At 57.5% G+C, this 24,528-nt stretch overlaps 1 protein-coding gene across 3 annotated transcripts in view; it reads right to left on the reverse strand.

Moving 5' to 3' along the window:
* DOCK3 (dedicator of cytokinesis 3) overlaps nucleotides 1-24,528 on the reverse strand; it is a 179,051-nt gene that overhangs the window by 12,809 nt on the left and 141,714 nt on the right. For 2 of the 3 annotated variants that reach the window (XM_081106292.1, XM_081106291.1), the window contains exons 32-46: nucleotides 22,710-22,858; nucleotides 20,334-20,419; nucleotides 18,139-18,165; nucleotides 17,913-18,008; nucleotides 14,764-14,824; nucleotides 14,277-14,370; nucleotides 12,241-12,389; nucleotides 9,369-9,455; nucleotides 8,006-8,110; nucleotides 4,585-4,726; nucleotides 3,482-3,648; nucleotides 3,257-3,343; nucleotides 2,732-2,911; nucleotides 1,882-1,965; nucleotides 1,665-1,781 (exon numbers count right to left, since the gene is read on the reverse strand). In XM_081106292.1, coding sequence (XP_080962418.1) covers nucleotides 1,665-1,781; nucleotides 1,882-1,965; nucleotides 2,732-2,911; nucleotides 3,257-3,343; nucleotides 3,482-3,648; nucleotides 4,585-4,726; nucleotides 8,006-8,110; nucleotides 9,369-9,455; nucleotides 12,241-12,389; nucleotides 14,277-14,370; nucleotides 14,764-14,824; nucleotides 17,913-18,008; nucleotides 18,139-18,165; nucleotides 20,334-20,419; nucleotides 22,710-22,858 — 1,631 coding nt within the window. The remainder of the gene's footprint in view (nucleotides 1-1,664; nucleotides 1,782-1,881; nucleotides 1,966-2,731; nucleotides 2,912-3,256; nucleotides 3,344-3,481; nucleotides 3,649-4,584; nucleotides 4,727-8,005; nucleotides 8,111-9,368; nucleotides 9,456-12,240; nucleotides 12,390-14,276; nucleotides 14,371-14,763; nucleotides 14,825-17,912; nucleotides 18,009-18,138; nucleotides 18,166-20,333; nucleotides 20,420-22,709; nucleotides 22,859-24,528) is intronic. The other variant, XM_081106290.1, reaches the window with a different exon arrangement.

A 24,528-nucleotide genomic window follows, 5' to 3' on the forward strand; every position in this document is an offset into this window, starting at 1 on the left:
GGCCCTTCATTAGAGAGGAAACAGCACGTATGTTATTAAGGCTGAGCGGGAGGAGCGGACGGTGGTAGAAACGTGAAAGGGAAAGAGTCCCGTCCCTGGGAGCCAAGCCAGGACTGTGAGTGCAGTGGGCAGCGACCCCGCCACAGCACTGAGCGAGCACGTCTGGTCTGGACGGGCGGGAGGGCCCGAGTTCAGGGGAGGGTGTTGGTCTGGACGGGCGGGAGGGCCCGAGTTCAGGGGAGGGTGTTGGTCTGGACGGGCGGGAGGGCCCGAGTTCAGGGGAGGGTGCTGAGGCTCCCTCACTGCAGAGGAAGGAGAGCAGGCGCTGGGGGGTAGGGGGGGGGCGAGCTGAGTGTCGCTGTCAGCCATGGCGCTTCTTGCGTAGGACGGGCTAGCTTTTACAGGGTTGCTAAATGGACCAGCTGTCTGAGACCTGGGCTGAGTTGTCTGTGACGCAGTTTATGGGGAAACAGGACACACAATCCTGGTGTAAGTAACTGAAAACAGCGCCACCGACTTCAGTGTAATTGGATTCTCAGTTATGCAGCTGTCTCCGCAGAAAGCTTTGGTCCCAAAGCCTCCTGGTGGCAGCACACGGGCTTGTGTCCCTGACTGTGACTCCCGAGGAGACAGGACGCACACCTGCTGGCCTCCCCAGCCTTCTTGCGCGCACTGGGCTGTCTCTGAGCTTGGTGACTGGAAGAGGAATGTCTGTGCGCCACGGCCTTGCCCCCCCCCGACCAGCTCTGTGCCCCGTGCCTTCTCGCCACTTCTACCCAGTGGCGCTGGGCAATGAGAGCACAGTAATTGGGCCCTCCCCCTGGAGACCTGGCAGCCAGCTTGTCTAGCAGGAGGCTTCTCTAGAACACTTGGGGTCACCCCATGGTTGAACATGGGGTGAGGGATGTGAACAGGGGTTCGAGACCATGTGAACACTATTTTCAGCCAGCCAGCATTCCCTGTGAGACCCCTGGAGGGAAAACAGTCCTGGAAGACAGGCCCTGCTTCTGCTTGTGAGCATGAGTCCTTGGGCCAAACCCTGCCGTGGAGGCCCGAGAGCCAGGCCAGAGTCAGAGAGACCTGGCCCTGAAGCACAGCCAGGTCCTGAGCCAGCCCAGGACCTGCCTGGCCTCTCTGAGAGCAGCCAGTATGCACGTACTCTCCACCCCAGGCGTCCTCAGATGTGAGCCTGGGTCACCAGACATGTTGGAGGGCGAGGGGAGGAAGGCACCTGGAGGGGAAGGGTAAAGAGCGGGAAGAGAAGCCAGGGAGGGAGGGAGGGAGCGTTGGGGGAGAGGGAGGGAGAGGGGATGGAGACGGGGAGGGAGAGAGGAGAGATGGGAGGGTGGGCTGGCTGAGGCTATGCCTTACAGCTTTAGGTTCTTGGATGAAAAACAGCTCCAAAGTGATCTCTACATGTACCCTGGCTCTTCTCCTCGTGTATGGAAACCTCTTTTCAGGGCACAGTACCTTGAAACAATGTTCTTTGCCCTTGAATCTGACGCCTCCTTAGGGAGGGAGGGAATGAGGGGCTCGGGCCTCCCCCCGGGACAGAATGCCCACTCTGCGGGGAGACAGCTCCCGCTTTCCTTCCGCTCGCTCACAGGTCTGCAGGGAGTGGACCTGGTCTCACAGCAGCAGGGGCAGTGCAGGCATCAGCTCACATGGTAGAGACTGGCCCGCATCATCTGGAACTGATCGATCAGCTTCTTGTGCAGAGGGCGCATTTCCGGGTGCACAAACTTCTCGTGAACTGCCAGCCCGACTCCAAGGATGTGGACCTATTAGGGGACAGACCACGCCGCTCTGTTAGCAGGGAGCAGTCTCCTGGGCGCACAGCTTTCCCTCCTGGCCGCTGGCCCCGAGCCCTGCGAGACATACCTGCTCCTGCATGAGCTCCTTGAGCTGGGCGATCTTCTCAGCATCCCCGGGGTGCTTGGTGATGTAATCTTTATCAAAGAAGGCCTGAGAAAGGAAAGGCCACTTCAGGAAGACGCTCCCAGGATGCACGTAGATGGGGCCTAGAGCGGTTGAGTCTGAAAGGCTGTAGGGCGGCGCCTCACAGGGACGCACCCCACACGCCTCAGGGGACTGCGTGGCCCTCCTGCAGTCACAGGTGCCTGTTGTGTCTGAGGCCTGATGGCGGCTGTCACCTAAGCCGAGACACTCGTCCTGCCCTTCGGGGCTGGATGGCCTGGGAGGGCAGGCCGGGTTGGTCGCCAGGGGGAGTGTGGGGTTAGGCCAGCCGTGGGCAAACTACAGCCCGCGGGCCGGATCCGGCCCGTTTGAAATGAATAAAACTAAAAAAAAAAAAAAGACCGTACCCTTTTATGTAATGATGTTTACTTTGAATTTATATTAGTTCACACAAACACTCCATCCATGCTTTTGTTCCGGCCCTCCGGTCCAGTTTAAGAACCCAGTGTGGCCCTCGAGTCAAAAAGTTTGCCCACCCCTGGGTTAGGGTCTTAGCCAGCCCCCAACTCACTTCTTGTGAAGGGCTAGCTTCAGGACTCCTCTTGGGGCCACTTACCATGGCTCCCTAATCAGAAGCTTCCTAATCTGGCAGAGTTCAGAAAATAAAAAGGAAGGGCCCTCCCAGCGCTGTGCCACAGCGACAGGGAGGGGAGCCGACAGCCTCGCCCCAGGACCCCTCAGCCAGCGAGGCAGCGCGGAGAGGGGGACTGGGAAGCTGTCCTGGGAGGCGGGGCTGTGTGGGCGCCCCCCTCACCTCCTGGTAGCGCGCGATGCCTCCATTGACCGCAGCGTCGATGACGCCGTTCAGGCACATGCTGAGCAGGTTGACGTTGCCGTGCACCTGCTTGTGCTGGTACTGGCCGATCAGGGCCCGCAGCTCCTGGTTCTTGTTCTCCACCACCTGGATGGCATTCTCCAGGGGGCTCACCTCCACCTGGGCACACAGGACACGGTGTGGTCACAGGCCCAGCAGCGCCCCCATCACAGGCCTGGAAGCTGCTTCCCGCCGGGCTCCTGTGGGCGGGACCCTGGGCCCTTTGGCGTGAGAATGGGAAGAGCACAGGGCTGAGGTCAGAGCGGAGGGCACTTCCTCCCCGGGAGCGGGAGCCTGCAAGGGCGCTGCCTCGTGGTGGAGGCCTGACTGAGAGAAGGGGCGACGGCCCCGCACAGGAGGGCCCGCGGGGCCTGGGCGGGCGGCGGACCACAGCTCGCCCCTTCTCCAGCCCTTAGAGGAAGCTCCCAAAGCCGGGCTGAGCAGCCCCATCGCCGCATGGCTCACCAGTTCCCGCCTCTCCACCTCGAACCACCGGGAGATGCCAGGCAAGCTGTGGGTCAGGGTGAGCGTGGTGCGCTCGATCCACAGGCTCTGCGGGGCGGGCACAGGCAGGGACAGCCGTTAGGCCACCTTGGCCGCACCGCCTGCCTGAAGGGTGACGCAGGGACCAGGACCTGGCGAGCGGAGCCTGCCCTGGTCACCGATGCTGCCCGCTTCCCAGTCTGTCACCTTGAATTCGTTCTCCTTGTCCTTGGGGCCTTTGTGGAAAGGCCTGTCGTACCGGAACTTCCGCACATTATTGACACGGTAGAAGCTCTTGACGCGATCCGGGACCCTGTCCATCTGCAGGACATCCACGCAATCTGGAATGGGCGTCACCGCATAGATCTGCAAGTCTGCGCAGGAAGTGAAGGGGAACCCAGATCTGCCAGAGGTGAACCTGAGGGGCTGGCCCACGTCACCCCCGAAGGAGGAGCATCACAGCCTCTGTCCCTGAAGGAGGAGGTGACAGCCCTCGGTGGGTCAGACCCAGTCTGACCTGAGCCCTTCCCCGAGGCCACGTGTCTCCCGAGCACTCAGCTAGCTGAGATGTCAATGCCAAGTGCACTCTGGTGCCCTCTAATCCAGAAGGAGAAGGGCCAGGGAAATAAGGTGCCCACAGGAGTGAGAGAGTTGCCGGGGCCTGGGCCTGCCCACTGTAAGTGAACTATTTACTGTAAAACAATCTTTTAATAAAATATTCTTTGGAGGGAGAGAACCTATGGGTGTCCACCTGCCCCTCTACCCCCCGAACAAGCTACCCACTGTCATGAGGGCTCCCAGGCAGCAGTGGAAGGGCCTTGGGGCCAGTGTTGCCTTCAGACTCCCACACGCGCTCCCATCTCCTGCCCGCCCCCCATCCCCAAGCCCCGCCTCAGTCCCGACAGGTACTCAGGAGAGTAACAGGTGCAGGCGGGAGCGCAGCAGGGCACAGACCGGGTAGTGTCCCTGTGGCAACAGTCCCGGTGGGACCCCAAGTCACTCTGTACAGGGACTGCTCCTGATCACCTAGGAAGGCCCTTCAGAGAGTAGGATGAGGGGGCAGCAGCCAGCCGGAGGGACAGAGGTCCTTCGGAGGCCCTGAGGACTAGGCGCCCCACGGCTAAGGGCAGCCAGGGCCTCCTCTGCGAGGCACGAGTCCCGCTGACTGTGGGCCCGGTGATGAGGACATGCTCTGGTTCAGGACCTACGGGTAACCTAGCCTCCAAGGCCAACGGCATGGCAGAGGGGCCGCTGACTGTGGGCCTCCCCTCACGGGCCCCGCCCTCCTCCCCCGCGGCGTGGAAAGATACACTGGGCATCGCACTGCAGAATGGTGTCGTCGGGGTGGTTGGGGTGCTGCATGGCGACGGCCTGCGGGAACTCGCTGAGCATCCTCTGCTGGAAGGCCTCCAGCCTCTCGTAGTCGTGGCCACGGCACACGTATTCTTTATTCTGTCGCAGAGAGGAGAGCACGCTCTGGGCGCCGCCTGCGGCCCCGCCTCCACATGGCGCAGCGGTTACTGGTCTCACAAGCCAGGCCTAGGAGCCGAGGCCGGGGCGCAGCGCTCAGTCCCTGCCCACAGGGGGCACTGGGAGGTGGCAGCGGGGAGGCACAAGCTGCTGGGGGATGGAGGGCACCCGGGAAGGGGTGCAGGGAAGGGGTGCAAGGTGGGGGTGGGATTCTGAAAGCGTCCTGAGGCCCAGCGGGGTCAGCCTGGGAGAGAGGAGCGGGGAGGGGCAGCTGTGTGGGTACAGCGGCAACCAGGGCAAGTGCTGCCGGGCGGGCAGAGGCGCAGCTGGAGAAGGTGGAGGACTGGCGGGGGGGGGGGGGCGGCGTGGGGAGACTGGGCGGCCTGGGTGTGTGCTGCTCAAGGGCCACTTTTGGCGCCGGGAGAAGCCATTGCCCAGTGGCCGGCAGGGATTCAGGAATTGTTTATTGCAGCGATTCCTTTGCCAGTGCCTCGCAGAACAAACTGATAGGATTCTAAGTACGCATTTCTGTGCTCTAGCATATTCGGTTTGAGTGAGGTCTCATTTTCTCCCCTTGCTGGACTGAAGTCACGACAAGGCACCCTCACCCCGCTGCTCTGTCTGCCCCCTGCTGGGGAGTCCCCTGAAGCCTGCGGGTCACACTCTCTACCTGCCCAGCCGCTGCCAGACCCACTCTGACAAAGTGGCGGGAGGCAGGCAGCCCCTCCTGGCATGTCTCGGGGGACAGACAGGAAGAGGTTCCACAGGCCAGCAGATGCCTCGCGGGCGGGGACGATCGAGGCTGGGCCATGGAGGACCTCGGCCTGTCTGGAGTGGGATCTGCACCCCCTCTTCTTTCTGTAGGAGAAGCCGGCTCAGGCAAAGCCACATGTCTGATGGCTCAGAATGGAAGGGCAATACCAGGACGGAAATCAAGGAAACAAGAAGCCAGCTGGCTGCTCCAGTGGAACAGACCAGCGGTCAAAGGACAGAGCCACTTCCAAGTCCCTTGCCTGATAAGCAGAACTGACAAGGGAATTATGAAGAACTGGCTTTTTCATACCCACTCCCAAAGGCACCACCTCACCAGGATCTGTTCACGGTCAAACGGAGAGAAAGAACTCCCCCGAGAAGGGAGGCCGGTGTCTTCCTGCCTGAGCCGCCCCTAGATCCTCACGTGGTGAAGGGAGGCAGGCAGATGGTCCAGAGGCACCAAGCTGGCAGAGCTAACGCAATCGATGGCCTATGTGTTTAGGGAGACCCAGCAGCAGGAAGGACACAGCGTTGACCTTGAGGCTCATTGTCAGTTTCATTCGCTCAGGCAGGCGAGAGCCCAGCACTGACATGAGACAGACCCGCTGCCACGGCCTTGCACTCTGTCCTTGCATCTGGCAGGCAAACAGCTACCTCCTCTGGGACCTCCTCTGGGACCTCCTCCATTTGCCGCAGACGAACTGGGCAGCGGAGAGAAGGGAAGGCAGCACAGCACGTGGCCAGACCAGCCCGATTTGTACGCATGAATCCTCATTCCTAGGGACTGCGCCTCATGCGGACACAGGGACAGACTGACACCCCATTGTTGTTCTGCCATTCCTGGCCCCCTTGAAGCCACATCTGGAAACTGAGATGTCACTGCAGCACCTGGTGGCTCCGGTGCAGGTTCTGTGCCAGGTCCCGCTCTCAGAACGCTCTGAGAGCCCCGAGACACTGCTGTGCCTGTGACATGAGCATGCGGGTGGGAGTCAGGTCGAACCATGACGAAACCTCCTGTTTGGCAGGACAGAAATGGGGGACACCAGGGCGTGATTTTGTAACCTATATCCAAAATGCTGATGCTCTGGAGTAAAATTTGGTTTATCATATACAAATTGTGGGACTGAAAAGGAGAATAAAATGACAATAAAGCACAATTTGCAAAGATGAAATGAGAAAGAAGTAAGTTATAGTGCCAGGATCATTCATTTGTCAAAGGACTTCCTAGAGAGGCATTTGGCTTCTAATTCCTGGAGAATTCCTTCCTCCTCTGCTGACCTCTGCCCCCTGCTGCAGTATCATCTATGCTGACGGAGCAACAAACGGCCGCTTCTGAAACGCCTGGGCTGGAAGGCCCCGCGTGTGGAGGAGGTCCAGCCCCCCCTCCCCCCCGAGGCCTCGGCTCACTCGCATTCTGCTACCAGAATCCTGGCTGTGGCTGGAATCGCAGTGTGTGCTGGTGCCCTGTCAGTATTAGTTCCTACAGAAATCATTTTCTTCTCACCCAGGAGATGTGCAAGCTGCCCTGCCTTCCATCTGAGGCCTGGAGGGCCTGGACTCTGTGACTGGCAGACCAGCTTTTTAAAAGGAGCACGAGCACAGTTGACCTTTGACGTGATACTAAGCTCACTGCGCACTGGCTCAAGTGATTTCTCCAAGGAGACAGGATCCCAAACATATCGAGGAGTCTCTGAACCTTCCCATCTAGGTGCTGAGACGCGTGGGCACTGAACTGTAGTCAGCACTGGGACCGGGGGCAATCGGAGCTGCCTGAGGTCTCAACTGCAGCCCTGGGCCCGCCCACAGGCCCATCGAGGTCATCTGAGCAAGACAAATCCCCCCCACACCCCACCACACCCCCCGCTCCAGCCTACAGCTGACTCCACCTGGAGCCTCTGGGTCTGCTGAGTAAAGGAGAAATCACAGCTGCTCAACTGGTGTGAGGACGGCTATGCTCAGTCGTCCCTCCATGTTCATGTCCCAGCCCAGCCTTCCAGGCAGCGGGGGAAATGTCTGCTTCACCTGGGCAGAGAAACAGCTGCCTAGAAAGGCTTCCCACAGCCCCTGAGCAAGGGGACTGTCCTTGGGTTGTCCCAAGCCCACAGCTCCACACAGCCTACATCTTCCATGAAGACCCCTCAGAGGCCGGCCTACCGTGAGGTCAGGGCTGGACTGGGTGCTGCCGGCTGAGCAGGCACATGGAGGACGCCAGGCACTGAGAGCAGGAGGGGGAAGGCTCTGCACATGATGTGACAGGCTCAGGCCCTGGTCACGTCCTGCGGGACCTGGTTCAGGAGGCGCTCACTAGCACCCAGAGCAAACAGGGTCTAGAGCAGCCGGCCGACCGGGCAGCGAAAGCCGAGGGCCTTCATTGGCTGGTCAGTCCTTCAGAGAGAAGCACTGTAGGCAGCAGACTAGGGAGCCAGGTGAGAAACACACAGGCAGGACAGGCAGGTTGCCCAGGAGCCTGTGAAGCGGATCTCACTGTGACCGCCTGACGGGACTCACCCGGAGGAAGAAGGGGAACTTCCGGCCGTAGAAGCCGACGCGGAAGAACTCGGGCTCCAGGCGCTGCTGCTCCATGATGCTGTCGTAGTAGCTGGCTTCCATCTTCTGTGGGTGAGAAGCTGCCTTCAGTTGGCTCCATTGCTAGTCCAGAGCAAGTCCTCCCAGCCCACTGGACACTGTCTTTCGGTCCAGATGAGACCCATGCTCGGCCTCTCCCCGGAAGCCCCTCCTCTTCCACTGTCACCTGATTGGGGGGGTTGGGGGCAGGCCTGCCCTGCACCCCGGGAGGCCGTGCTGTGTCCTTCCCAGTGGGCGGACCCAGTTCCACAGACGCAGGCTTCCTGCACGCTCAGGGGCAGACATGCACACGTGCAGCCACACGCCCCTCCCCTGGGTTTCTGGTTCTGAATGACACTGCACCTGACCCTGGCAGGTGCTGCGGACAAGGGGCTAACAGCAGTTCTCGGCACCAGTTTGCATCAGTCCACCTGCATGGCTCTTGATCTATCGTGGGACTAACGAGGCTAAGGAAGGCTCACTTGCCAGCGTCACTGGTACGGGCTCCAATTTAGGAGACTTGAAACTTTAAAAGCTGAGCTACTGGCCGTGATGCCTAGCATTTCCACGGCAGTAAGCTTTCATTCAGAAACACTCCCTGGACTTTGAGAAGGCAGCTCTAAGGCATTCAATGGAGCCAGCCTGCCGGAAGCAGAGGCCTTCAAGGCCCAGTGGAGAAGCTGATGCTAGAGGGCCATGTCTACACAGGCCCAAGTCCCGAGCGGGCCAGGAACGCAGCAGAGCTCGCCGCACTGAGCAGGGTGCAGGAGGGCGAGCTGCAACTGCGGACCTCCCTTGCATGAACTCAGCAGCTGCCAGGACTCCGAGCCCAGCACTGGCAGCCAGGAAAAACCTCCTGGCGGCCTTCCAAGTCCATGGGCATTTCACCTAAGTTTTGGATATTCTGCTGTAAAGAAGGGAGAATGAGGCCTTGGCCTCACTGAGAGGGACCACAAGCCACAGCAGGGGACGACCGCACAGCGTTTTCAGATGACGCGTCCCTGAGCAAATCATTTCAGGAAGGGCTTCTCCGTGAGGTCGGGCTGCCACCTCCTCCTGGAAGCCGTTCCACTGGTGTATGCTGCTCACCCCTGAGCACCAGAGTGACAATCACTGACCAAGTGCATGTTGGTTCCCCAGCCAAATGGCAAGGGGCTCGAAGGCCGAAACCTGGCCTCTGCTCCTCCCTAACGCCCAACAGCACTAAAGCGAAGGGCTGGGCCTGCAGTGAACGCTCTCAGAACCCGCGGCCAGGAGAGCCGGGGTTGGGGGCGGGGGGGCGGGGGGGGGCAGGGGCAAAGCTCACCCGGATCCAGCTGAGGCTCTGATAGTCGTAGAGGCTCTCGTACTGACACGCCAGCTCCCGGCACAGAGGGATGCCAAACTCCCAGCTCTGCATCAGGAACAGGAACAAGGCTTGAGCGCCTCAGGCGCCTCGGAAGGCCCAAGCCCACTTCACCCACAGCGGAGGGCACAGCCACGGCCTCCTGCACCTCCTGCCACACAGACCATCTGCGCAAACCCATCTGCAGCGCCCAGCGCAGAGCACTCAGGCTCTGCAGCGCGGCTTTCCGGCTTCCACGCAAGTGCCTCCTGCTCCCAGAGGCCGTTCCCTGGCTGCTTGGAGGGGCAGGCACCTCCCCTGTTTCCTTACCTGAAGGGGAAGTTGTCAAACACTAGTTACATTTGCTGTTGTGTGAGCCTCAGTTAGAGGATGGCCTGCAAGAGGCCTGGGACCTTGTCTATTTACTTTATCCTCAGAGCCTAGAACAGAACTAGGCATGCACAGGTAAACAATAAAGATTTATTTAATGGGTTAATAAAGGAAACAATGACTTTTAAAGTAAGATTATGTAGGTTCGGAAACAAGTATGGAAACCAAACCTGACTGGAATCAAACCCGGGACCCTTAGTCCGCTCTGTCCACTGAGCTAAACCAACCAGGGTGAAAGATTCAAATCTAAAGTGGCTTCAGGTCGTCCTTGCCTAGCCAGGCCCAGCTGCTTCTGTGGCAGCTCCTGTTATGGTGACAACCCACTGAACAGGCCTGAGGAGGGCTGTAATGGCCTCCACTGTAGAGCAATATTGTCTATTTCTTCTTTTCATTAAAAATTAAAAAAAAATATTTTTATTGATTTGAGAGGAATGGAGAGGAAGAGAGATAGAAACATAAATGATGAGAGAGAATCATTGACTGCCTGCCTCCCGCCCACCCTACACTGGGGATCGAGCCTACAACCCGGGCCTGTGCCCTGACCAGGAATGGAACCATGACCTGCTGGTTCACAGGCTGACGCTCAGCCACGGAGCCGCGGCGGCTGGGCCATTTCTTTTTTTAAAACAGTGCTTTTTCTCTTGGTTAAACTGGGAATCACTGGTCATTTCAGCCAGATTCTTCTCCTCAACATCTAAATACGATTTAAATTCTTTATATTATAGGAAATGTTAAGCATATGGAAAAACAGAACAGAAGAATGAAAGGCTAGGTACACATCACCCAGCTTCAACTATGATCAATTCATGGCCTGTCTTGTACCATTCATGCCCCACCCACTGACTCCTCCCTATAGTTTCTGAAGCAAATCTCACATCATTTCATCCATAAATATTTCAGTATGAGTAATAAGGACTATGTTTTTTAAAAACACTATTTAAAAAACCACCAGGGAGAAGGATAATAATATCTCATTTGGGTTTATGTTTCTCAAAAAGAGCGTATTATTTCTATCCTTCGAAGTGATTAATGCCTAATGGATCAAAAACTGCAGGTCCAATTAAAAAGATTGGAAAAAAGAAAGAGAATTTTATTTTATTTATTATTTTTTAAAAATATATATTTTTATTAATTTCAGAGAGGAAGGAAGAGGGAGAGAGAGATAGAAACATCAGTGATGAGAGAGAATCATTGATTAGCTGCCCCCTGCACGCCCCCCACTGGGGATCGAGCCTGCAACCTGGGCATGTGCCTTCAGTCCCCAGGTCGACCTCTATCCACTGAGCCACACCGGTCGGGGCAAGAAAGAGAATTTTAAATAGACCCTGACTCCCTGCCCCAATACAACGCCTCTGGCCTCAGGGAGCTAGAAGGCCTTTGCACCCCCAGAGCCCAGCCTTCCGGGGGGCACACTCCTGGCTCCAAGTGCTGCTCAGGCAGCTTTCAGCCAAGGGCCCACAACAGGGCGGCTGAGCGGCTGAGCCGTGTGCGGACCGTTCACTGAGGGGAGGAGGCCCCTGCGGGCTGAAGGGCTCTGCCTGCACCAGCGGCTCCGGCAGCGCAGTCTCCCCGTCCTGGGCTCAGTGCTCTGCCCCGAAGTGCAGCCTGCTGCTCTAAGCCCTCCCCACCCGTTACCTGCGGCCCAAGAGCTTCAGTACCCTGCCGGCCTTCAGCGGCCGTGCTGGAAAACTGGTGGGCCTGGGCTTTTTTAAAATCCTCACCCAAGGATGTTTTTTAAATGATTTTTAGAGAGACACATAACCAATAAATGTTTTCTGATTTATGGGCAAAAGCCATTCATGTTTAAATCTTTCTTTTTTTATGATGAAAAATTCATTTAAAATTTCCATTCAAGCCAGGGGCTCGGCCACTCTAGCTCCCTGAGGGTGCCATTCAGTCTCTAGGACATGCTCGAGGCGGAGTACGGAAGCGCCCCTCGACAAGCAAGCGCTCCCGCCTCCCCAGTGTCGGCCACAAGCAGGGGGGTGGGGGGTAGAGGGTCCGCCAGGAGCTCTCCCAGAGACAGGGCTGGAGGGCGGGAATCCCCAGGGAAGTCGGAGCCAGTGCTGATGGACGATGCCTGCCAATCCACAGCACCCGGCCTGAGGGGGCATCACCCCAAGGAAAAGGGGGCTGCGCTGCGGGAGAGAAATCCAGACAAGAGCAGGCACCTAAGAGGCTCAGACCCATTCCTTTCACAGCCCATGTCACGGCGGATTAGAAGCCACAGGTCGCAAACGGAAGTGGGGGCCCAGGAGCCCTGCTGCAGGAGCTTCAGCATTGATGGATGGAAAGCCGGTGTGTGGAGTTGTCTTATTCCCCAAACTGATTTTTCACCCCCTCAGCCCCCACCCAAGAGAAAACCACGCCACCTGCAAATGTGGTGCACATCCGGGGATCTACCCCCCCACCCCCACCCCCGCAGCCACCGCCCAAGGGTCCCGCGGCACCCAGCCGGGCCCACCTTGCCCTTGCTGAAGTAGTGGATGATCTTCCGGCACAGCCCTTCCTTCCGCTGCCACTCGCTCTGCGACGGGTAGTGGAGGAACTCCCGCAGCGGCCGCTCCTCCCACTGCAGCAGCTCGCAGTACAGGAGCAGAGTGAACGCAGCCTCTGTGGGGCGGGCAACGTGGAGGTCAAGGACCGTGCCGTCCAGGTCAGGGGCCCTGGGTACCAAAGGGGAGACACAGGAGCTGCCCAGCCGACGACCTCTGACCGCAGCACGAAGGGGCCGAGGCCCTGGGAGACGCCTCCCCCCACGGCCTGGTCACTCGCTCTGGCTCCAGAGGACGGCTGGCCCAGGGACCGGGAGCCGGTGCACAGGTGCCTCGCTCGGCAGAATGGACATGTGAGAGCCCGGGTGGCTTTCTTCTTGTTTTGCTCAGGTGACTAGAGCTTCCTGTCCAAGCTCATCGGTACTGGCTCTTAGGAGTGAGCACTGACCAGGCTTCTCTCTGCCCTCCCTGAGCCGGCCTCGATGCCTCCACCTTCACTTTCTGGTCTCTGCATGGCCCTGGGAAGGGCCCTTCTCCTATTCCTCCTGTTTCTAGAAGGACCAGTGCGAGGAGGTGCGAGTGGTGATAAATGTGTGATGGCCGCAGCCAGAAGCTCCATCCCCGAGGAACCGAGCGTTGATCTGGACCCAGGGCAGAGCCCCAGCGCCACCTCGCCCTCATGTGGGCCAGGGGGAGAGGTGATGTAAACAGCGCTACAGACCCTGCTCCCTAAATTCCACGGGGTGAGCCACAGGGAATCACAGCTGCTGCTTGGGGTCCTCTCTACCCCATCTGCTCTTTCCAGCTCTACTTGCTCATTTTCAGTGGCTTCTCTCTTACTGGAAAGTGAGTGAGTTCTAGCTTCAGCCTGGCCTTCGAGGTCCCACTCAGGCCTGTTCCTCATGACTAAGAACCTCAGTTCGAATTATGTTGTGGCCCACTCCCATTTTGGCCAGGCCCACTCGCCTGCAGGCTCCTCCTCACCCTGGCCGCTCTGCCTGTCCTCCGGCCACGGGACCCTCCTGCCCAGGGAGGCACAGGCCTCCTCCTGGATGGGGAAGCCTTCTCTCCGGGACAAGCCCCTGGGCACTCACGTCCTGCCTCTGAACCTTAGGAAACAACACATTCTCCTTGGGTGTCATTCCTGAGGCCACTAGTGACGCGTGGAAACGGTCGGCCAGCCCTTCGCTGCCCTCCTGGAGGGGTGCTGGGGTCACGGGGGGAAGTGGGTGCAGAGAAGGGGAGTCAGTCCTGCCATCACTTAATTCTGGCCAGGCCGTGTAGTCAGAAAAGGTGGCTTCTGTGCCCAACACTCTAACATCGAGAGACAGGGAAAAGGATTGTTTCAGTAAGTCCATCTAATTTCATCGATGTTTGTGGATGAGAGCTTGGATTTCCTGTCTAGCGCACACATGTAAGCCCTGTGGCCCAAGGGCTGAGAGGGAGCGGCTGGTCACAGTGAAGCAGGTGGCTGTGGGGGGAACTATGGCATAAGGTGACTCAGAGCAGGGCTCAGTGAACAGTGTGACAGGCAGTCACATGCTTTTAAACGTGTTCTGTGAGGAAAGGCCTCTGTCGTGGGTTAAATGCAGGTGCAGCGGAAGGGCTGCCAGAAAGCCCTCTGCACGTCCCCTGGGAGCTCCATGGGCGAGGCCGTGCTCCTGTGTCATGGCCGCACCCGATTCCCCTGTGCAGGTGCTTAGAAAGGCCTGCATGAGGAGGGGCAGGGCTCAGGACGCTCGAACCTGGAGCAGCAGAACCCGGAAGTCACCCAGGAGGCATGGAGACTGGAGCAGGCAGAGCACATGGCAGCAGGCACAGGTGGGAGTTCTGCCTGCTTTCTCCACCACGTTACCAAGGAGTCGAGGGGAAGGAGGTGAGGGGCAGCAAGGCCCCGGCACGCTGCCAAGGTCTGGCAGACACCAGCCAGCGCCATCTCTGCCAGCTGTGCTTACCCGTCCAGTCGGTCCTCACCGGGAGGCACGGCTCTCTCTCTCGCACTCACCTGTGTAGTTTTCCGCCTGCAAATGCATGTCACAAAGCTTATGGATGTAGCGAATATACATCTCTTCTTTGTTAATCTCCGACTTGTAGAAGTTCTGTGAGAGAGAAGGGAGCACACACACAGGTGGGCGGCCATCCCTGAGCTCCAGGCGGCTGGCCCCAGCCCCGGTTGCTGGGCAGCAGTGGGGGCAGCTGGGGAGCACCAACCGGAACAGGACAGGACCCACCGGAGGGCACACCAGCAGGTCTCCGGGAGCCTCGCGCAGTGAGGAAGGGGAGGAGTGCCAGTGAGGCTGGGAGCGAGGGGAGGTCAGGGCGGGGGGCCCGCCAAGAGGCCAGGCTGGAGCTCTGCCCAAGGAGCAGCTCATTTCATTCCTTCCCAGTGGGAGCAGGACTGGGGAGATGCCCGCTCCAAGAGGCCCGGAACGGGTTCCTGACGACCTCGCGCTGGCGGCTGCGTGCTGGAGGAGAAGGGCGTGTCCGCTCACCATCAGGTTCACCGTGCAGCCGACCTTCTTGTTCTCCGTCTCCTCCCCTTTCATGCAGTCCCTGCAAGGAGAGCGCAGGGGAGGGCCCAGGCGTGAGGCGGGGCCGCGGGGACAACACGCCCAGCTGTAGTCCCAGGAGGCATCGTGGGGACCCACCCGACTGGGAGGCTCTCCAACCGGAACTGCTTTCCTGATGCTCCACCGGAAGATGGGCAGGGAGGACTCTCCTAAAAGAGGCCTTGCAGCCTCTGGCTATGGCTGTGTGGTGGCTGCCTGTGCCTACCACAGTGGCTGGGCAGCCCCGTGTGTGCCGGGAGCCGGTCCATCCTTGCTGTTTCAAGGGACCTGGCATATATGGCATACTGTTCTTAATATGTTTGCTCACCTTCTTGGCACTATGTGTTTTAACCAAGGTCACCTCTCTGAGAAAGGTTGTTTCCCCAGGTAGGGATTTTCCCCTGACGTTAGGGAGGGAATAAAACCCCTTAACTAAGTGCCAGGCGGGTAATTAATCACTTTAACTACGAACAATCATGCTTAAGCTACATAATCTTTACTCCCTGGAATGGAGATAAGAAACGCCCTAACCTTTAGAATAGAGATTGATACGATTGAATCAACTGGTATAAATACAGATGTAACAAGACACAGAGACTGGAGACAGAACCTAGACACAGAACCTAGCGAGAGAACATGGCAAAAGATCCTGGACAGAAACTGGCCACAGAACCTAGAGACAGAACCTGGCTGAAGAACCTGGATAGAACATGGCAAGAGAACCTGGCTAGAACCTGGTGACTGAACCTGGCTGGAGAACCTAGCCAGAACCTGGCTGAAGAACCTAGCTACAGAATCTGGTGACCAAACCTGGCTGGGGAACCTGGCTGGAGAACCTAGCAAGAGAACATGGACACAGAACCTGGCTGGAGATCCTAACCAGAACTTGGCTGGAGATCCTGGCTAGAGATCCTGGCTAGGCTGCTGATCAACTGAACGCTGTCTCCGTGTCATTCCTTCTTTGCTGACTCCGTCCACACCTTTGGGGACCCCTGGACCTGCTGGGGTTGGACCCCAGCACGTGTGCCGGCAGGGGGCCGGGAAAGGAAGGCTCCCTGGTTTCCAGCTGCCTCCGCCAGGTGGAGGTTCTGCTAGAGCCCACGGGCCCGGCAACGCTGGCTCTGTCCTGTCTTCCAGGGACCAAGAGCGCCCTTCTAGGGCTTTGCTTCCTAACCTGGGAAACACGGTGGCTACCGATGAGCATTTCTCTATCCAACACGGAATGTCTGGGATTCATGCAGAAGTTGAAGAGCTGCTTCTGAGTACCTATGGTTCGTGCCAGGACAGAGCTCTCACACTAGAGCTTCAAGGCATTCAGGAGTACTACTGATCGCTTATTTGTAAAGATAAATGTATATTGAGCTTGAAACAGCTATTCTCTTAGTAAGTTCTTGTTGAACTAAACTGTACTGGGGTGGGAGAGACTTCCTCGGTCCTGCATGACCTTACAGTACGTTCATCCAATTGAGAGTCTGTGCATTGCACTTGCCAGGGACTCTCAAGAGTCCATACGGGGAGCCAGGGAGGCAAGGACCAGGTTGCTGTCCTCCAGGAGCTGGCTCTTCTGCCAGATGAGTTAGAAAGGTGACACAGGTCATCATCCAGGTGACATGCTCCGAAAGAGGTGTGCAGAGACAGCCGGCTAAGCTCCTGGGGAGGCCTTCTCGCTGGGGGTGCGAACAAGGAGCCACACTGGGAGGCTGAGCTGCAGGGCGTGGGGAATGGGGACTGGCAGGGGGTGGGGCTGGAGCTGTGGGCGAAGACCAGTTTATGAAGAGCCTCTGACGTCCTGGGAAAGAGTCTGAACTTTGTGTTGTAGGTACTACCACTGAGACAGGAATGGGGGAGAACAAGGCAGGCGGGGCAAGCGCAAGCAGCTAGAGCTAGGCCCGGAGCCCGAGAAAGCAGCGTCTGCTCTTTCCGCAGCCACAGTGGAGAGGGCCGGTGCTAGTGAGCGCTGTCGTGAGGAAGAGGCCAGGAGTTCTGTCTCCCTTCCTCCCCGGTGGCAGCAGGTGCAGCAAAGACTAGCTATCCTGGTCTGTGGTATGAACAAGTCAGTCCTCTGCTCCGACTCCCCAAAGGTCACCTGTGACCTCATGAGGCCCCGGAACAAGGGTCTGAAGCTCACACAAGCACAACTGCTATGGGAAGAGGGGAAGCTCAAGATGCGAGCACTTTCCTCAAGAATCCCACGTCCACCCCCAGCCCTGCCCTGGACGCCGAGTCCTCTGCTCAGCAAGCTCTTGGTGCAGCAGCGCTTCCCTTCCGCAGCAGCGATGGGGCAGACCTCGCTCACATTTCCTGCCGTGGGTTGAAAACGCTCCCCGTGTCTTGTAGCACAGAGGAGACGGAGCTACTGCTCGGGGCTGTTTCCCTTCCATTCCTCCTCTCTCCCAGCATCTCCCTCTAAGTTCCAAAGGCCCCTCAGCCTCTGCACCCGCACTCTGCTCAGAGGACAACCGAGGCTGTCGTGGTAGCTTCACTGTCATTTTTAGACAAATTCAAAAGCCATGAAGTGACGGAGAAAGCAGGTATTCATGCAAAAGCCAATTTCACATGAATCTCAGATTGACCAGAACGGACAGACCGAGCTCACTCAGCCCGCTTCCTCTATCTGCTCACGGCCGGCACCAAAGGACAGACAGAAGCAGACTCTAAGCAGAGAACACAGGCATGGAAGGGTGGGGTCCCCGGACGATGGCAATGCCAACCGCAAGTCCTCCTGGGTCACACTTCTGTCCCAGGCAGCACTCCCTGCCCACCTGCCACAGGGCTGAGGGAGGCCACACTCAGCGCCACAGCCAGTCCCGGCCTTGCTTTCCTCCCCGTCCCTGCTGAGCCCACGCCTCTGAAGGAAAGTCAGATGGCGGCATATTCTGGGTGTTTCCTGGGAACAGGTGCCCAGTATCAGGAGGGATCCCAGGAAGGAGCCCTCCCTCCACCCTGCTTGGCCATTAATAGATTCTTAATGACTGGCGATGGCACGCAACACCAAAGCAGCCCTCCCCGAGTGGCACCTGGTCTCAGCTTCAAGGTCAAGGGATGCCCCGCTAGAGAGAGTACCCTGCGGCCAGGAGGCGCCGGAGCCATACCTGTAGTCCAGAAGGCGCTCCATGAGGCGTGTGACTGAGGTCACGAAGGAAATGCCGGTCTCGCGCCATGTTTCCTGTTCAATCTTCTCCAGCAGGCTGCGTGGGCGCGTGAGGGAAACAAACACAACACAGTCCGTGAGCCTTCCCCGGGCACAGGAGGGGGACCTGGAGGCCCGGGGCCCGTGGCAGGTCTGGAGACAGCAGACTCACCACGCCGCAGCCTTACCTGGGGTAGGGCCCAAACAGCTGGGTTCTACTCCACGCAGCACAAAGCAAGGACAAGGCAATTACTGAACCGGCAACAGCAAATAAACATATTTTCCATTTTCCTGTACGAGGCCCCAAGAATGCCACTGAACCGAGGGCGGGGTTTCAAAGCCCTGGCCCCTCCCAGTGCACGCTGTGAGGTCTGTTCTGAGGAAGCAGCTGAGTACGAGTCCACTGAGGGCGGGGCCTGGCTTTGCCAACTGGCTGACGGCCTCGATCACTGCTTAGCACCATCTTCAGCGAACATACAAATCAACCCTTCACACACCAGCGAAAGATTCCCGCCAGGCGCGAGGGCCCAGCACCCTCCCTCCCCCGGGAGCTACACCAGCACCTCTACCGTCGGGGATGCTCCACGCAAAACGTGCCAGAGCCAGAGCGAAGTGCCCAGGTCCTCTTCTCACTCCAGCCCAGGCCCCACTACCTCAGACGGCCTCTGGCTTCTCCGAAGAGCCTGCCTTCGAGAGCCTCTGCCTCCCACAGGCCTCTCCCGACTCTCGTCCATACTGTCCCTGCTCCTTACGCTCATGGAAAGTCCCCGGATTGGCAGGCCGAGCTGAGGGCGCACCACTGGGGACTCACACCCACAGCTGGCGGCTGTTAATGCTGCTGTGAGGATGACAGTCTGAGCGGAGACTTCTGGGAAAGTGAGGCTCCCCATGTGACTAGAAGAGAAGGCAGGACCACTGGCTCTGGCCTCTGGCCCACATGGATAACACGACTGTGTCAGCATCCCCCAACCTGTGCTGGCGACAGGGAGAGGTGTTTTGTGAGCAAACAAGCATGGGAAGTGCTGAGCACCGCACCCTCCTTTTGGAGACTTTCACCTCTTTCTGCACATTAAGGGCTTTGAGAAATTCTACAATTACAGAGGCCTGTTCCATTTTGTTCAGTTGGGACTTTTCTAAACGAATCAGCCCGTGGCCCACTTATTCTTTTGTCTAGCATACCTACAGCCTCCCCCAAAACACCAAGTGGGAAATGCTGCTCCATGTTCCAGTGGCTTCCAGCGCTCAGACACGACTGGAAGGGCTGTGAGGCACTATTGGGCAGGTAATTTAACTGCAAGTTATTTCTGTGCTACGTCTTCTCTTTGTACTCAGGTCATCCGCTAGCAGCTCAGGAAGAGCTTTCTTTGTCTTACTCCACAATTAGAAACAGCTTCAGCTAAGCGACCAATGCTGAGAGATGGATGCACTTTCACAGACTTAAATTTCAGATGAATTCACATTTCACTGCGTGCCTCGTCAAGGAACAAAGCGGGCATGGCAGACAGAAAGATTCCCCCTCAAACCAAGGACCTGGACCGCCCCCGAGATGCTTCCTGCTGCTGGGCAGCCGAGGGCAAGGGCGCCTGCCAGGCTCTGGCTGTCTCATCACCTCCATTCAGCAGGGTGAGCCCTGCTCTGCCTGCCACCCGCTGTGTCATGAGGATTAAACAGGGAACACCAACACATTCTGCGCAGCATAAGGTTGTAAGCAGATGTGCAGCATTATTACTGGAAAACTACGTCGTTACAGGGTTGTCTTCAATACGGCGCTAAAACAAAGAAAATCTTCAAGTTGGAAATGAGGGGGGAGGAGACTAGAGCTGTCAGTCTTAAGATTTTGTTTAGAAAGATAAAATATCCGACATCAGTATCTGTCTGGGAGGACCACGGCCCCGGAGTCCCTCCTTGCGGACTTAGTCCTTAAAGACTCTTGGCCTCCATGAACTCAAGCCAGGAGCCATGAATGGTGGGAGCATCCTTGACGTCATCGGTACGACCTCCTGTTTTGTAAGGCACACGGCCTTGCTCAAGTCATAACATCCATGTCAGTGTTTTCAAGCCAACTGCACACTCACACAAGCAGGGCTTTCACCCCTGCAGCACCGAGCCCTCGTGAAGTCCCGTGAAGTCCCCCGGAGCTGTTTGCCCACTGGACACAGCGCCTGCGATGAAGACATGCAGCGCCCTCTGGCCTCCGCAGCCGCCATGGCCGTCTCAGAGAGCCTGCTGTCACAGCGCCACTTCTTGATGGACAGCAGGGGATCCCTGCCCCCACTAGGAACCCAGGTCTCTCCTGACACCCACCCTCTGAAGCCTGCCCCTCCCCTGCATCAGCCCTCTCACCCCTCCCCCAACGCAGGGTGCCTGGGGCTGAGCAGCTTACAGCAGGCCGAAGAGCTCCCTGTAGCTCTCGTCGCCTTTCCCTTCCGACACCATGCTGTCCAGCTTGTCGATCAGCTCGGACTCCACCTGGAGGGAAGCAGAGACGTGGTGACCCGGCGGGCCCTGCGGCAGGTGAGGGCCTTTGCACCAGACAAATCCCAGGGAGGCAGGCTCGTCTCAGCCCGAGAAGCCACGTTGCCTCCGGGCCAGGAAGGCCCCCTCCAGTGGTGTTAAGAGTTGGAACTTACAGTTCCCAGGCACTGTACTGTTTTCCAGTCCAGGGGCAAAAGGCGAGGACTCCCTGGAGAGAAACGTTATTTTGGATCCAAAACCTTTGTCAAAGGTTTTTCTTTCTTAAAAAAATGTTCATTGAAAATAATCTGTACGTATAGAACACTACCCTCCAGCCAGCCAGTTACAAAGAAGGGAGCTGGGCTGGGCCCACTCTGACCACCATTAGGCTGGGCCGAGGGAGGTATTTCCTGCAGAGACTCTCCTTCAGGAAAGAAGGCTCCCCTCCATGTCCCCCAGGACCTAAGCGCTGGGGTCACCAGCAGGGCCCTGCCTTCAGCCATTTTCCCAACGGGCTCCATTAGGGTTACTCTGAGGTGAGAGATTAGCTGTCCGTGATGAGAGAAAAACCTTAAACCCTTCATTAGCCTTGAGAATGTGGTATCGTGGCATTATTTATATAGATATTTCATATAAACAAAAAACGGCATGGCTGCATTTAATAATTAACTGTAACAGAAACATTTTCTCACTCCAATAGGGCCAAAGAGTCCTAAGGCAATGAACTAAGAAAAGAATAATTGAATTAGGAAATTCACTGCTGGCAGTTACGGTGCCTGAAATCCCAGCAGCAGAAAACGAGACGTCAGGGCAGGGACTCCCACAGTTACGTTCGGCCTGAGGAGTGAGCTGCCTGAATATACGCTTCACCGGAAACAGCAAGCTGAGGCCGGGGTCGTGCGGGGCTGGTGCCCTGCACGCTCTCTGTGTACAGAGGAGGCATCGGCAGGGACCTGTCCTGGGTTATGTGACGTCAGGAGGAGCTGGTCTCACTGTCAGCCAGCTGGCACCGCCTCGCGGGGAAGCGGGTCTGTGCGTAACAAGGGATTTCCCCTCACGCATGCGGTGCAGGCAGACTGTGCTTCCCAACAGGGCAAAGGTGGGGAGGGCCCGGAGCAGCAGACTCAACAGTGCACGTGGGCAGAGCAGTTCCCAAAACGGGTCCCTGGGCCAGAGCACCAGGCCCAGAGATCTTGTTAGAAATTCAAATTCTCAGGCGCCACTGCATCAGAAACGCCGCGGGGAGGCAGCAACAAGCCGCCCAGGAGGTTCGGACGCCATTCAAGAGCTAGAACCTCTTTGTGAGGCAGAGGAGCCGGCGAGGGAGGGGTGGGGACATGGCTTCATCACCCTCTGCGGCCCGATACAGGAAAAGGTCAGGAGAGGCTGAGAAATCCAACCTGGTGCTGAGGGTCCGTGTGAGCAGAAACCATGACCCAGGCGAACGCGAAGTTCTTCAGCCACAGCAGGTCCTAGCTGGCAACACTGACCACTTTAGTCTGAGGGGTGACTTATTACTAGAACCAAGATTCCTGAAGCGACGCCTCACTATGCATTCATTCAACAAGCATACTTCCTGTGACATGCCAGCTGCCTACTTCCGGACAAAATGTTTCCCTACGCCCACGCGCCCTCACGTGTGAGCCGTAGGGGCTAACGCGCTTCCTCAGCCCCGTGCCCAGCCCTGGGAGGTGCTCCATGGACGTCAGCTTTGATGCTCATCTCTGTGAACCCACCGTGTCCCACACAACATGGTGGTTCTAAGGAAGAAAAGCACAGGAGACCGTCCCCGGAGACAGCTCTGAGGCGGGGCGGCCTCCTCCACCTCAGGCGGCAGAACGGTGCCGAGGGACAAGCCGCAGCCAGCAGTCAAGCCAAAGGCGCACCCCGCCCGGACCCACCCTCTGTGCAGGAGTCTGTGAAATTCCGGCTTCCTGAGCCGTGAGAAGCCACCAGGCCAGGGCCCCAGCCCTAGCAATGCCCGGACACACACCTTGGGGATCCCTAGAGAGGAAACACCACCCTCCCAGGGCCCTCTCCTGAATTAACCGGGAGGTGACAGTCCTTCTCCCCTTGGTCAGAAAGTGCCTTTCACATGACATTCATTCCTTTTCTCTGATTCTTTTCTGGCCTCTAACTTTATGAGGAAAACCCACAAATCAATTCTGGCCAGCAAGTGACAGAACACCCTTGAACAGGATTCCAGATGGCCAAGCTACAACCCATCCCCACAGGAACCTCCGCCTGGCCACCCAGTCCCCTTCCCGGCAGGAGAGCACCCCGAGCCTGCCAGGTGCCATCTTACCTGCTTGAAGCTGCCATTTTTCCTCTGCTCCCAGTCCATCATGTCATGAAAGATGGGAATCATGATATTGCGCACTTCTGGCTGCGGGACCAGCGTCACACCCAGAAAAGGACCAATCATTCCCGGGATAAAGTGGATCTTATGTTCACCTGAACAATAAAACCCAACAGGTCGTATTCGTACTTGCTCTGCTTCTGCATGGAGGCTGGCCCAGTGGCCCTCCCCCAGGCTTTCCGAGATGCTCCCTCTCCTGGCTGTAGAGCGTCACGGACAACATGGGCCCAGCCCACTGAGACAGTGAGACAGACGCTCGAGAGGCACAAAATGCCTTTCCCAAGAATTTCCCGGAAGTTCTACTAACCACCTGAAAATCATTCTGGGCTCAGGGACGGAGCTCACTACTCCAGACAGGACAGGATTTCTGTGTAACCGGTGACAGTTTTCGAGAGTCTGCTCACAACAGTCATTTAGCAAGAAAAAGTCCGTCCACATGCAGCGCACACTCCCTGGGTTCCTGCCTCTAGCTCAGGGCTTCTGGGTGTTAAGGCTGTTCCGTCCCTGGTCCAGCCACTAGAGGTCGGAAGCCCAGGGGCGGCTGCCCGTGTGCGCCACCTGCCAGAGCCGGCTGTCAGTGCTTCAGACACGAAGGAGGAGAGAGGAACCGCGGGCCGTGTAAGCACCACGGCTATGGCAAAGCCAAGTCAGTCCTGAGGACCAGAAAGTGCCATTCCCATCAAAAACAATGAGAAAGGATTGGCTTATTAGGCAAATGTGACATTTTTTTAAATCTCTTCTATTTAAAAAGCTTATTTAAGGATCAGATGTTAGCCCTGAGGCTGATGTTGCATATTCCGATCTTGGTGATCGGTGCAGTTGCTAGTCCACTGGGTTCCTGGGAATTTCAGAGTCTACCCACCCCTCCCCCCCCACAGAAGTGCGAGTCCTGCAGCGGGAAGCAGCCTGGGGAACACATCTCCCTCCTAAGGGAAGGCCCGTGCTTGCTGCAGGAATGGCTCACACTCTGCTTGTTCCTCTCGTGTTAGAGACGGGGATGGTTAATGAAGGACTATGAGACTTTAGGGCCCTCACTCCTCAGGCTTCAGAACCAAGAGCTCAGTTGAAAACAGACTTTCTTAGGAAGAGTAGGGGAGCTTCCCCAGCACTCTGACAGGCTAGCAAAAGCCCGCAGCACCCAAGGATGGCCACCCACCCACCGGGCAATGCAGGTGTGCTAAGCCCACTCTCACAATTGCAGATCCAAAGCAGTGGATAGCAGAGAAGCTGTACAGAGAAAGTCACCAAAAGAAAGGAAGCTAAACCAGTCTCACCTACGGGCTGAAATTCCCTTCCTACATCCAACCTTCATGCAATGGGTATCAGGAATGTGATCTGCTGGCCTGAATTCAGAAACCCAAGAAGGGTTTCAAACTTTACTAAAATGCATAGCTGCCCTTGATGTGCTGCTGAGCATCTCCGAGATCTACGCCTCTGAGTCTGCAACATCCAGACAGGGCAGGAAGAGCAGGGCGATCTGACGGGCAGGAGCGCTCCAACTGGAAGATACGACGGAGCCCTCAACTTCTTTTTTTCCCTTTGGACGGTTAGCTCTCAAAAAGGGGGTTGGAGTATGTGTTACTGGGGTCCTAGTTCTCAGCCCCACTCTCCTGCCAGCGCTGGTGCACAGGCGCTACACCACCCATCTGACGTGTTAGTGAAAGACACGGGAAGATTTCTTGGGTCTAAATTAACATTCATAAACCTGGGGGAGTTACTAGTCTTGTCACTTTCTATCTGGCTATGCAGTATGTGGAAGGGACAA

Source organism: Myotis nattereri (assembly GCF_964212035.1).
Source record: "Myotis nattereri genome assembly, chromosome: 14".
NCBI lineage: Eukaryota > Metazoa > Chordata > Mammalia > Chiroptera > Vespertilionidae > Myotis > Myotis nattereri.